The 12294-nt window shown below is 37.2% G+C and overlaps 1 protein-coding gene across 1 annotated transcript in view; it reads right to left on the bottom strand.

Moving 5' to 3' along the window:
• The window catches only part of LOC118273932 (aldehyde dehydrogenase, mitochondrial), a 14323-nt gene extending 2029 nt beyond the window's left edge, over window positions 1-12294 (bottom strand). The window contains exons 1-8 of the mRNA XM_035591158.2: window positions 12094-12294; window positions 10372-10520; window positions 9902-9998; window positions 5268-5436; window positions 2133-2281; window positions 1682-1784; window positions 1016-1192; window positions 556-674 (exon numbers count right to left, since the gene is read on the bottom strand). Of these exons, the coding sequence (XP_035447051.1) occupies window positions 556-674; window positions 1016-1192; window positions 1682-1784; window positions 2133-2281; window positions 5268-5436; window positions 9902-9998; window positions 10372-10520; window positions 12094-12189 (1059 nt within the window). The 5' untranslated portion in view covers window positions 12190-12294. The remainder of the gene's footprint in view (window positions 1-555; window positions 675-1015; window positions 1193-1681; window positions 1785-2132; window positions 2282-5267; window positions 5437-9901; window positions 9999-10371; window positions 10521-12093) is intronic.

Genomic DNA, 12294 nt, shown 5'->3' with positions numbered 1-12294 from the left:
ATTAAATTAAAAGTAAAGTTCAAAATTGGTTAATATGGTCGCATAAAACTAAAAGTGTCAAATATATACCTATGCTGACATTTGTAATTTTATTAAAACCGTAAATGTATGAGAAAATTTAATTAGCATTGGTGCTAAGCTGAATGCACAGATAAACACATAGGTGCCACTTAAGTACTCAAGTGCAGGATTAGATTAAAAGCATGATAAGCTATCAGTAAGCTCAGGATTGTGTAGGGTAACTTACTGATTTACTATATTTTAGTAACAAAAAATATGTAATGAATTCAATCGTCGAGTAAAACAAATGCAATTAGGGAATAAATAAATTATCCAATTAGCAGTTAATAATTAATTAAGGTCGCAAGGAGCCGCTGGACGTAGGTCGCTTCCAACCGGCCTATCTGAAAGTCATTGGAGGAGGCCTATGTTCAGCAGTGGATGTCTTGTGGCTGATATGATGATGAATTATCAGTTCCGTTTCATTACGTTTGCTTACGTAAACGAGAGACAGGTGTAACGTTTGTTAAAGATAGGTTATTAATTGCTCCCTACCTGAGGTCCCTGTTCGGTCTCAGGTTTGAAGGGGTCTCCTACAACACGTTTCTTGGCACGCTCCGCTGCCATCTCCACGAACTTGTCGTAGATCTTGTCCTCCACGAATGTACGGGATCCTAAACAGAAATATTATTATGTAGTATGATAATAATGATCAAGTAAGGTCTTGTATTCAGCTGATACACGTCGCACAAGCTGATCATGATTATGGACCCTGGCCTAACTCGAAAGTAGTTCAATAACTTCGTTGAACAACTGATAGAAAATAGTTGAACTATTTCTATACATAACTATGTATTACAACTTATAATACACCATATTAGTCAGAAAAATAATATTTATTGTTTACCAACAGTGGTACAAAAAAATAAGTCCGAAGCATTTGTAGTTGACTAATATAATTTCATTTGACTACGGTAACTAAATTATCAAGATTATTATAAAAAGATCTACATACCAGCACAGCAGCACTGGCCCATGTTGAAGAACAGCGCGAAGTGCGCCACCTCCACGGCGCGCTCCAGGTCCGTGTCGGCGAATATGATGTTGGGAGACTTCCCGCCCAGCTCCAGCGTGATGCGCTTCACCGTACCCGCAGAGTTACGCTGGATCAACTTGCCTACTTCTGTCGAACCTGGAGAGAAAAGATAAATCAATACATAGAGATGTCATAACTGTATTTTCCTTTAACATAAGGCGTGACACGAGGGCAGGATGTTACAAATCACAGCCCTCTCTATTTTCCATCTAGCGGTCCCATAGTACAAAAACGTATATATGACACGCTCAAGTGAACATACTACTTTTAGTATATAATCGAAAATGCTATCTTTATGTGTGTGATACATTATGTGTTTGTGTATATAACGTACATAATAATTATGCTAAACAATGATAAACGGATAAACAACATTATATGCTGTATCATCTTTAGATATTTGTAAGCTAAAACCTATTTCACTCTAAAATCCACTTATCGCCAGTTGTTGTAACTTCCATTTAATGCGAGGATTACGGAACTCTTGAAAATTTTTGGCCGACCCAGGAATCACACCTTATCTCACCAAGGCGCTTGTAACCATCCTACCAATCACAGTAATTTAATGCCTAATATAATAATTACCAGTGAAGGCGATTTTATCGATATCAGGGTGGTCGACGAGAGCTGCTCCTGCGTCTCCGTATCCTGGCAACATGTTCACCACACCTTCGGGGAAACCTGCCTCCTGTAGACATGATATAATAGCATTTTAGTAACAGATAATATTGTTAATGTCACGAAAGATACTGTTAAGGATAACTCAAAAAAATAAATAAAGACGTGATGATGTTTAGAGATGGGAAGAAAAGTACTAACTGGATGACCTGGCCTACGACATGCGTAGAGACGGTCTCACTATAAAGGATGCGAAACATCGCGCGAAGTGAAGAGAAAAGCAGTAAAGCGGACCACGGATTCCGAAAGTGACAAACCGGGATAGGATGATGACGTAAGATAGAATTCAACGACTCCACGTAGCTCATAGGAAATTATTTCGGTCCTTATAATGTTCTAAATAATTAGAATTCCTCACCTTGACGAGTTGTGCGAGGTAGAGCGCAGTGAGCGGGGTTTGCTCGGCGGGCTTCATGACGACGGTGCAGCCGGCCGCCAGCGCGGGGCCCAGCTTCCACGACGCCATCAACAGCGGGAAGTTCCATGGGATAATCTGACCGCATACACCTGGGAACAAATTATTATGTTAACTATATTATTTATTGTTGTGGAGGTCTCTCCTTATCGAGGTTGACCCGTTGAAAATGAGCATCGCGTCCTGCAACCCACTGGAAAAACGATGTTCATTGGTCCCCCACTAAATTTGGTTTCTAAACCTATATTTATATGTTATGAAGAAAACAATATTTTGTATGTTTCGACAGTTTCTCCTTTTTTATCTAATTTTGGAGATGTATCGAGTGCGCGCTTTGATGAAAACCGATGTATGTTAAACCTTACTTATTTACTTATTTGGTAAAACGTTAATATAGAATACAGTGCTAGATGCTCCTTCATTAGCTGAATCATCATCATCGTCATCAGCCGAGAGACGTCCACTGCTGAACTAAGGCCTCCCCATTAGTCCTCCACATAGACCGATAAGCATTAAATATGAACATTAGCTGAATACCAAACTTATATTCTTTTTACAATGCTTAATTTACAGATTTGTGTGGTGTACTATGATGTTCAATAATCCATTCAGCAGAACGTAGCTATGTAGAGCGGAATATGTACCTACTTCAACAGATACGGCTGAACCAACATGAATAAACGTAGAATTGCGCAGTAGGTAAAAGGTATATAGTAATAAATTGCTAGAATTAGCATGTACTTGACACCCTATAATAAGTTTATTTATTATCTATTTTTCCACATATACCTACAGTAGCACGCCAGTTTTTTATCTGATGCTTACTAAATAAAGTGATTAGTATAATTATATTATTATGATGGTGAAATTCAATCCCAATGCCTGGGCCTGGTGATAAAAGAAAGCTTATTGTTAATTATACCAGGCATATATCTAGGTGTGATCTAAGTTGCTTTGCTTGTGTTGAACTCAAGATTTTAAGCTTTGCAGCTGTTTTTGCAAACACTAGATGACTAGACAAACAATATGAATGACAAAACAACTAGATAAACAATATGGATGTAGAAACAACTTGACAAACAATACGGATGACTATACGGTTGGCGCGGATGCTGGGCAACTGGCATCCGCGGGTTCGATTTCGCACGGATCAACTCTTTGTGTGATTCACAAATTGTTGTTTCGGGTCTGGGTATTATGTGCATGTGAACTTGTATGTTAGATAAATTTAAATGCACCAATTAAAGAAAAAAAAAACATAATATAACAGGCAAAAACTGGATACCTATATGTAGATAAATACTATGATGACTTCAATGAATAAATACCTACTATTGAATACACACCACCCTTTTTTATTAGTGAACTAGCAAACCCAGCGAACTCCGTTTCGCCACCTGCTCTTTTATTGTTTTTTTTTTTTTAATTTTCTTTGCTATAAACATCACGGAACCCGTTACCTTTCCATCGAATGCAAAACCGTGGAAATCGGTTCGTGCGATCTGGAGTTATAGCGTCAGGAAGGAAAACCCGACTTATTTTTATATAATAGATAATACACATGATCGTGTGAATAGAATGATACATCAAAACATTTTCAAAGATATCAATGATATCAACGTGATGAGATGACAATAATGTTTAAAGTAAATCACACAACACATCAACAGCGATCTACAAATTGAATTATCTGAAATGATACGGCAATCTTGCAATGGACGGTTCACACAGCACACTACGTACCTACCTACTTATAATAGTTTCTTATCAAATTCATTGTTTGCTTATTTGATCAATGTTCAAACAAATCATTTACGTATTTATCATAAGAAGGTACCTATCTATAGACAGATTTCGTAATTTTATTTTGAAAATCTAAATTGATGACATAAAATTGTAATAAGTATAATAAAAACTTCATTTTATCCAGTTTTTTTGGGTAATTTTTTGCTAACGTCTGATGGTCTGATGGTCATCAGACCATCACTATATTATTATGTTATTGGTACCTAATGTGTCTACAATACTTCGGTGTCTCGGTTTTCCGCACAAAACAACTCTTTGTGTGATCCACAAATTGTCGTTTCGGGTCTGAGTGTGATGTGTATGTGGACTTATTTGTAACAGGCGAAAATTCTAATATGTGCAGAGTTTAAAAAAATAGTTGTCATGTTTGCGAAATAAATAATAAATAAAAGCTGCTACACATCCGCATGGTCACGTTGTATTATTCCATAAATGACATAATACGCGCTTGTTATCATTGTAGTGAAGATATTTATCAAGGTCACGGTCGAGGCTGGCTGAAAATAACAATATTACGAGTATTCATGTTATTATCGGAATTGGACTATTAGACCGGTTTTTTGAAACAGAGAAAATATTGTCTGTTCTTTACAATGTACAGAAAATACTTTGCAGTTATTAAGAATCAAAAAAATCAGAATTTTAACTAATTTTTTAAAACTTAATCTACCGGGTAGACTAAGTTTTAAAAAAATAGTTAAAATTCAGACTTCTACCGACTGCACGTAGTTGGTATACTAGAAAAACAAGTTACCTAATGTTCCTAAATCTGATATCTAGATAGGCTATAATATATATCTACACGTTGTTTATGAAAACTGCATTTATTCTGAGCCGGCACGAAGTAACTAGTTATCTACGTACGCTGCTACTAAATCCTAAACTAAAAATAAACATCAAATCGATTCAGTGTTTTGAACGGAGAAAACAGACAAGTGCAGTTATTTTCGCACTTATAATGTACAATCTAGGTACATAACATGTAATATTTATTTATGAAGAATTTGTTTGGACGGGCTAATCTCCGGAACTACTGGTTTGATTTAAATCATTATTTGTGTTGGATAGACCAGTTCAAAAAAGCTTTAAAGTTAATAAAACATCACACTATGATCAATAGAAGTCGAGCAGTGGGTGAAACAGCGTATTTTTCTTTAGATTTTCAACTTTACTGTTTCGATATAAAGTCGAAAATCCTAAAAAATCACAGATTGAAGTACTGTAGGTAATTATATCCTACCTATACTAATATAGGAAGATTTGAACACATACCGACAGGCTCATGACGTGTGTAAGCGAAGTAGTTTCCATCCATGGGTAGCACCAGCCCGTGGCTCTTGTCTGCCCAGCCCGCGTAGTACCGCAGATTGTTAATCACCATCTGCACGTCGCCGTAGTAAGCTGCTGTGTATGGCTTGCCATTGTCCAGGGTCTCCAGACTCTGTTAAAGAAGGTTTTATATTACTTGGTTGTTTTTTTTTTATGGAATAAGCCGGTAAACGACTCTGCGGATCCCATGATGGTACCTAAGCATTCGCCGCCGCTCAGTTGCGTTGCGTTGCCAGTCTTTTGGGGGTTAGGAATTTAAGGGTTGTCTGAGTATCGGAGATTCGGAAGATTAGCAAGGGTGTAATTGGGCGTCCAATAACCTCATTCACACAACCAAATACAACGCAAACGTTGTTTCACGTCAGTTTTCTGTGAGGCCGTGACGTCACTCCGGTCGAGTCGGCCCATTCGTGCCGAAGCGTGGCTCTCCCGCACAATATTCACAATGGATCCTTGTATGGCCACTATCTTAAAAGTAAGCGATGATACAGCCTACTACGGAGTAGGTCTGTTCATAAGCAACATATTCACTATGACCTTGAAGATACCCAGAACACTTTATGAAACACAGACACCAGCAAATAATTCAACTCCGCTTAATTTAAATAATAAAACGAATTGAAGCGAAACGCTTCATGTGCGTGGGCGGGATATACTCCATAAAGCGGTGGGCGCTAGTTGATGATTTGTTTATGAAGTTCGAACCATAATATTATGAATGGCATGTGATTTTATAGAGCTATGGAAGAAACTGGTTAATCACAGTATAAAATGCACGCATGACTGCTCAAAATGGGAGATAATAAAGTGGGTGAAACGCTTCAGTACATTTTAATGTGGATATCGTGTTTGAGATCTTGGCTTACGTTCTCGGTTCAGATTAAAATAATCTCTAATAAAAAGAAATCAAAACAATTCTGCTGCAGCGTAGCAAACATCACCACATCACTACATAGTATAAAACAAATTCGCTTTCTCTGTCCCTATGTCCCTTTGTATGCTTAAATCTTTAAAACTACGCAACGGATTTTGATGCGGTTTTTTTATTAGATAGAGTGATTCAAGACGAAGGTTTATATGTATAATACATGCAAAATGATAAATATCACCATTGCACCCATGCGAAGCTGGGGCGGGTCGCTAGTTGCGGATAAAAAGCAAAAACTTTATGACACGAAACATTCCAGAATGCCTCATCAGTTTTAAATCTCAACCATGCTGAGTTCTAGCAAAACTGGTGCTATTTATAACGTAGCTTCATAAGTATGTCAGGTATGTGTAGATACTAATGTAAAACTGCATACAAGTCGTACAACTTAAGAGTTGAATGAACGGGCACCGGCTACTCGACGAGAGTAGCGACGACTATGTCGGCTTAAATAGAAAATTACCTACTTAAGATACGATTGTAGCTTTAGATACCAAGATTGCTATCTAACCACAGTGACATTTAACAAGACTAGTTTCTGTATAAATAGTATAACTTCATTCTGATGTTCTAAATTAATTTAAATAAATTGCCGAATATTCCATGATCTCAAATAATCGCAATGCTCATTAATATAAGTCCCGGTTTAACTTGAAATTAGTAGAGTATGAGATCTTTACATGAATAATATTGCAATATACAATTATAAAACTTGTATCTTATAGAAAACTGGTATTTTAAACGTTAGCAACCAAAGTTTAGAATATGATAATTAATGATACCATATATTATCAAGAGATTGCTCCATTATAATAGTTATTTTTGTCTAGATATTAAAAATATTTGATAAACATGCAAGAAGAGTTACCTAGGAATAAGGTGGACAATTCAGTCCAATTTCAACTTTGTATACCAAAATATACCACTATCGGTTAAGTCCCCTTTTATCAGAGGTCACATTAAAATAAGATAAGATATACATAAGATGTTTATATACCGCTTACATAACGTTATCTCATTATTCTTAACGCTCAGGCTAGAAGAAGAAAGATTTATAGTAAAATAGAAGTTTGATTAAATTGCAGAATTTAATTATTTTTTAAATGACTTATGGCAAATGGCTGACTTTTTTACAATGGACTCTAAAACAATAAACAGAATGGTATAGGTAATAACTAGACGTTATTCTTAGCGATTATAAATTTATAAACATGTTTTTATGTTCCGTCTGCTCGTTTACGCAGGTAAGCAATCGCCGCCGCCCAAGCACACCCGAAACACCGGAGGCGTTACTGCGGTGCCGGCCTTTTGGTGGAGAATTGAGGATTGAGAAAATTGGGCCTCCAGTAACCTCCCTCACACAACGAAACACGTGAGATCGTGGTATACATTCGTGCCGAAGCATGGCTCTCCCACCGTAATATTTATTATTCTTTGTCAAAATTGAATAATTTAACCCAGTTTATAAATCAAATTTGCTTATAGTAGATGTCAAGGCTATACCTAGTTATTTATAAGTATTCGTTAAGGAAAATACTTGGCGGCTATTGCACTTTTAGACTTACAAACAGCATACAAAATAAACTGCATTCTAAGAATACCTAGTGTTGTTTGCAGACAGGAAAATTTACTTAGCTTATTACGGTTCAGGTTCATTAATTGGGCTATAAATAAGTACGTAAATACAATTATTAATAGCAATAGGAACTTTTTTTGAGGGGGGATAAGCATCCAATAACTTCTCCCGCCTTGAGTGAGAGACTCGTGACTAAAAACCACCCCGTTCCTACTCCTGCTTTTCGAGCTGGCACCCCGGTAGCGGGTGCTAGCATCAGCACTACTGGGCCCCATCTGTGGTGGTTTGTCTCTTTAAGGCGCGCGCGGAACGAGACGCGCCGTACGCACGGGTAGCAATAGGATGCTATAATAATTATGGATTGGCACCCGTTGGCACAGATTAATCGGTTCTATGTTGCCGTAGACCACCTTTATTAGTATTGTGGGTGACACTTTAATAAATTTACCTCCCTCCGCAAACAGACGCTATTTTTGGACCCAATCAATATATTGAGGCAATAACGCACCAATACTAATATTTGCTTCGGATATTGAATTGTTAATGCTAACAATTGATAACGGATAATTGGATTATTTTATGGGTTAGGTCGGCAAACGATCAGACGGATATGTACCTATCACCTGACGATAAACAATCAGTGCCGCCTCCCGCAACACCAGGGGTGACCGGGGGAGTTACAAATGCATCTTTGAGGATTTGGGGACTAGGCATGGGGGCAGGCCTACGTGCGGAGGCGCATCGCCGGGGCGAAAGTCCACTGCCGCGCCAGATTAGTGCGTGGCGGGATGAGCTCCGGCGGGATCTCATGGCGGAATGGAAGCAACGACTTCGCAAAAGGGCTGGGCTCGCTGTTATAGCAGCGGTAATACCCCTCTTTGAGGAGTGGCTAAAAGGCGTACGGCGCTATTATCTACCGTCTAGCAGGTGCTTATACACGGAATTTCGGTAGGTTGTTTCGGATTCGGCGGGAGGAAACGCCCGGGTGTCGGCATTGGAGGACCACCCGGAGGACACGTAGGAGCATACAGTAGCGGTGTGCCTGCAATGGGCTGAAATTTACCTGTCCTTAGGGAATCGGCGACGGTGACTATTTCGCGTCCGGCTTTGGTTCAGGCCATGGTGCGGAGCGAATACTAATATTTGTCTCCTCCTTTTGCGAAGCAGTCAATGCTAGCTACAATTGGAGGCGGATAATTGAGGGAACGATCCTCCTTTACGGGTCCTAGCCGCCGCAGTAGACACTCCGGGCGGGGGATCGCGTGTCGATCACCGGCCACCGTAAGTAAGGGTCAATGCGGACGGCTCATGGGTAGCTCGCCGCACCGAAGAACGGAGAAATGCGTACAAATGGCGCGTCGATTCTTTTGTCAAAGAGCCATGGGACCAGGACAAATGGGGCCCAGTAGGGCTGATGCCCGAAACAGCTGCAGCAACGTAAAAGGTTTCCGGGGCTGGCTCAAAGCTAGGAGAAGGAACGGGGTTTTTTCAGTCAGTCAAGAGTCTGACACTCCCTCTCGCCTCCCTTAGGCGGGAGAAGTCATTGGATGATTTTCCCCCCTCAAAAAAAAAAAAAAAAAAAGGCATGGGGGCAGGAGAATTGGGCCAAACGGCGAAACACAAACCTAACCCGGATCTCCGGCTCGAAAAGCGGGAGTAGGAACGGAAAGGGTTTTTAGTCAGTACGAGTCCGTATAAGGGATACTCCCTATTACTCAAGGCAGGAGAAGTAATTAGACGATTCTTCCAGTTAAAAAAAAAGCGTTGTTTCACACCGGTTTCTATGGGTCCATGGTCACGTCACGGCACAAATGGCTGCAACAACCGGGTGTGCCGCTGGTTGAGCCGGACCATTTGTGCCGAAACACTTGAGTTCAGTATGGTATGCTATTGGAGAATCATATATGTCTAGCAATGGCGGAAAATAAACTGTTGATGATCTAAAATCTAACAGTCTATTGCAGAGGGATTATGGGATCGGTTGGTAAAGTCATCATGTAAATGTGATAGACTCACGTTTTTCTGTCTGTCTACTGTCTGTGTTACGAGTAAGAAAAGATGATAGATACTCACAGCTAAGTAGTTCCTGTCCCTTTCAACGAGGTCAGCCAGCTTGCTAAGAAGGTAGCCACGCTGGGCGGCATCCATCTTCCTCCATGGGGAACCCAGTCTGTTAGGAAGAAAATTGTTTGTTCAGTATATTTTCTATATAATAACGAATATGAGGTTTTTTTTTCTTATAGATAGATAGATCTATGCCTAAGCGTTTTTTTTGACCAATTTTCGAATCACAACTTATAACATATAGGAATGAATTTTTAATAGGAAAGATGGGTTATCTAAAAATCACGGTTTACTCACGTACGATGTCACCGTATCTGCGCACGCTGTTCATGATGAAGAGTCCATTAATGTACGTGAGTAAACCGTGCTTTTTGTCGATTTAGTATGTCTTAAATAAGTTTCTAATTTTAATTATAAATGATATAACTAAGTTAAATACACAAATTCATAAACTTTAATTAAACTTCTGATGAACTTACTTGAAGGCATCTTTGGCAGCTTTAACAGCGATGTCAACATCAGCTTTGCCGGCTTGCTGAACATCAGCAATTGCTTGGCCAGTGGCGGGGTTCTCTGTCTTGAAGGTCTTCCCATCCGATGACTTCACCCATTCATTGTTGATGAACAGCTAAAGTATAAACAGCCTTATTGAATAATATTCAAATTAATATATTTTTATTATACGGAAATGAGACTGTATAAAAAGGATTATGCATTACTTAAAGATATTTTTCAAAATAATATTCAAATTTTCTTTAAAAATACAAAACAGATAGAAAATATAATTTAAAAAATAATAAACCTATTAGAATAGTTGTTTATTATATTAACTCCAATGTTTTTAATTTATTTCTTTATCTTACTTGTTTATTACATTTTTAAATATTTAATCAGAAAAAAAGCCATTTAATATATTAAATATAATTTACATATTAACTCCAATTATTATTACTTCCTTGTATATGTAATTATATTCTACTTAGTACTGTTAAATAACATTTCATCAAATTATAATATATTCTCGTTAGTTATTTATAAATATGTAAAAGGCAAATATATACTATATTCTCGTTAGTTATTTATAAATACGTAATAACTGTTATAAGGCAATGAGTTATCAAATATAAGGTGTTCTGAATGTATCTACCATGGCTTTAATGGGGTAGTGTTGTGTTTGAAGATTACAATAGTAAATATTATTGATTAAGTATTATTGATAATTAGTTTTTTTTCCTTATAAAAAATAATAGAAATACAATAGAAAAATTTATATTATATTAAAAATAATAAAAACAACATAGATAAGCGGTTCAGAATGATGATGAAAAAACAGAAGAAAATGCTGAATAAAACATAAATATAAAACTGTATAAACAATCATATATTTCTGTTGCATAATGTTATGTATTTGTGTTTATAAAAATAAGATGTCCTAGTATAAGAATTATGTTCAGAGCTCCTCTAGTCATACAGGATTTTCCTAATACAGGCATCTAACTTAGTGAGATAAATTTTTGAATTTTGAATAAAGTTTTATTTATTATTATTATTTAGTAAGCAGTATATTACTACAATAAATTTATATATTGAATACTTTTGCATGTATTTAAACCAAGATTAGATTTGTGTTGTGATGTTTACATACAAATAATTTGAAGGTAGAATCAAGTTGAATATTTCTAATTGGAGGCACAGACAGATATAAGATAACTGTACATTATACATTATTATTATTATTTATTTGTGTATGTGTATGTATACACATACATAAATAAATTCGGGCAAAAAAACAGGAAATCATTAAACTTAGATCATAATTAATATATTCACAGAAAAAACATAATACCTGATCTAGTATTGTAACCTTGAACTTATCTCAATTACATATTTGGGTACCGGAGCCGGCTTTACGGCCTTAAAGTGGTTACGAATTAGTAAAAAATATAGTTAGTTTGACAAAATATTCAATAATGTTCCATAAAACCAAAAAAAATCATACCGGCCGAATTGAGCCTCTTCGTTTTTCGGAAGTCGATTAAAAAAAAACTTATTATTGTATAAACTGTACTGTCGACTCTACCCGACTATTTGGACTTATAGACGAAATTATCATACAGATAATAATTATTTACATACATTCCGAACACAGACTTCTATTGTTGATACATAATACAAATTGTATAGTAAATAATTGGACATACCCCAGTGTAAAGAATCTCTGGCTTTGTTTGAGGTGCCGGTACAGCAGTGGCGAATCTCGCCTTTTGCTGAATATTTCTGCTTATTTGCCGCAACATCTTATTTAACTATACGTGCAAATTACTCTGTAATAACCCCACAACTGGCACGATTCCAAGTTCCCGCGCGACTGACAGTGACAATCTTTTACACTTGCTTGATTT

Source organism: Spodoptera frugiperda, chromosome 3, assembly GCF_023101765.2.
Source record: "Spodoptera frugiperda isolate SF20-4 chromosome 3, AGI-APGP_CSIRO_Sfru_2.0, whole genome shotgun sequence".
In the NCBI taxonomy this organism is placed as follows: Eukaryota; Metazoa; Arthropoda; class Insecta; order Lepidoptera; family Noctuidae; genus Spodoptera; species Spodoptera frugiperda.
The sequence above is the reverse complement of the archived record's forward strand: the minus strand, read 5'-3'. Positions and strand labels throughout refer to the sequence as shown.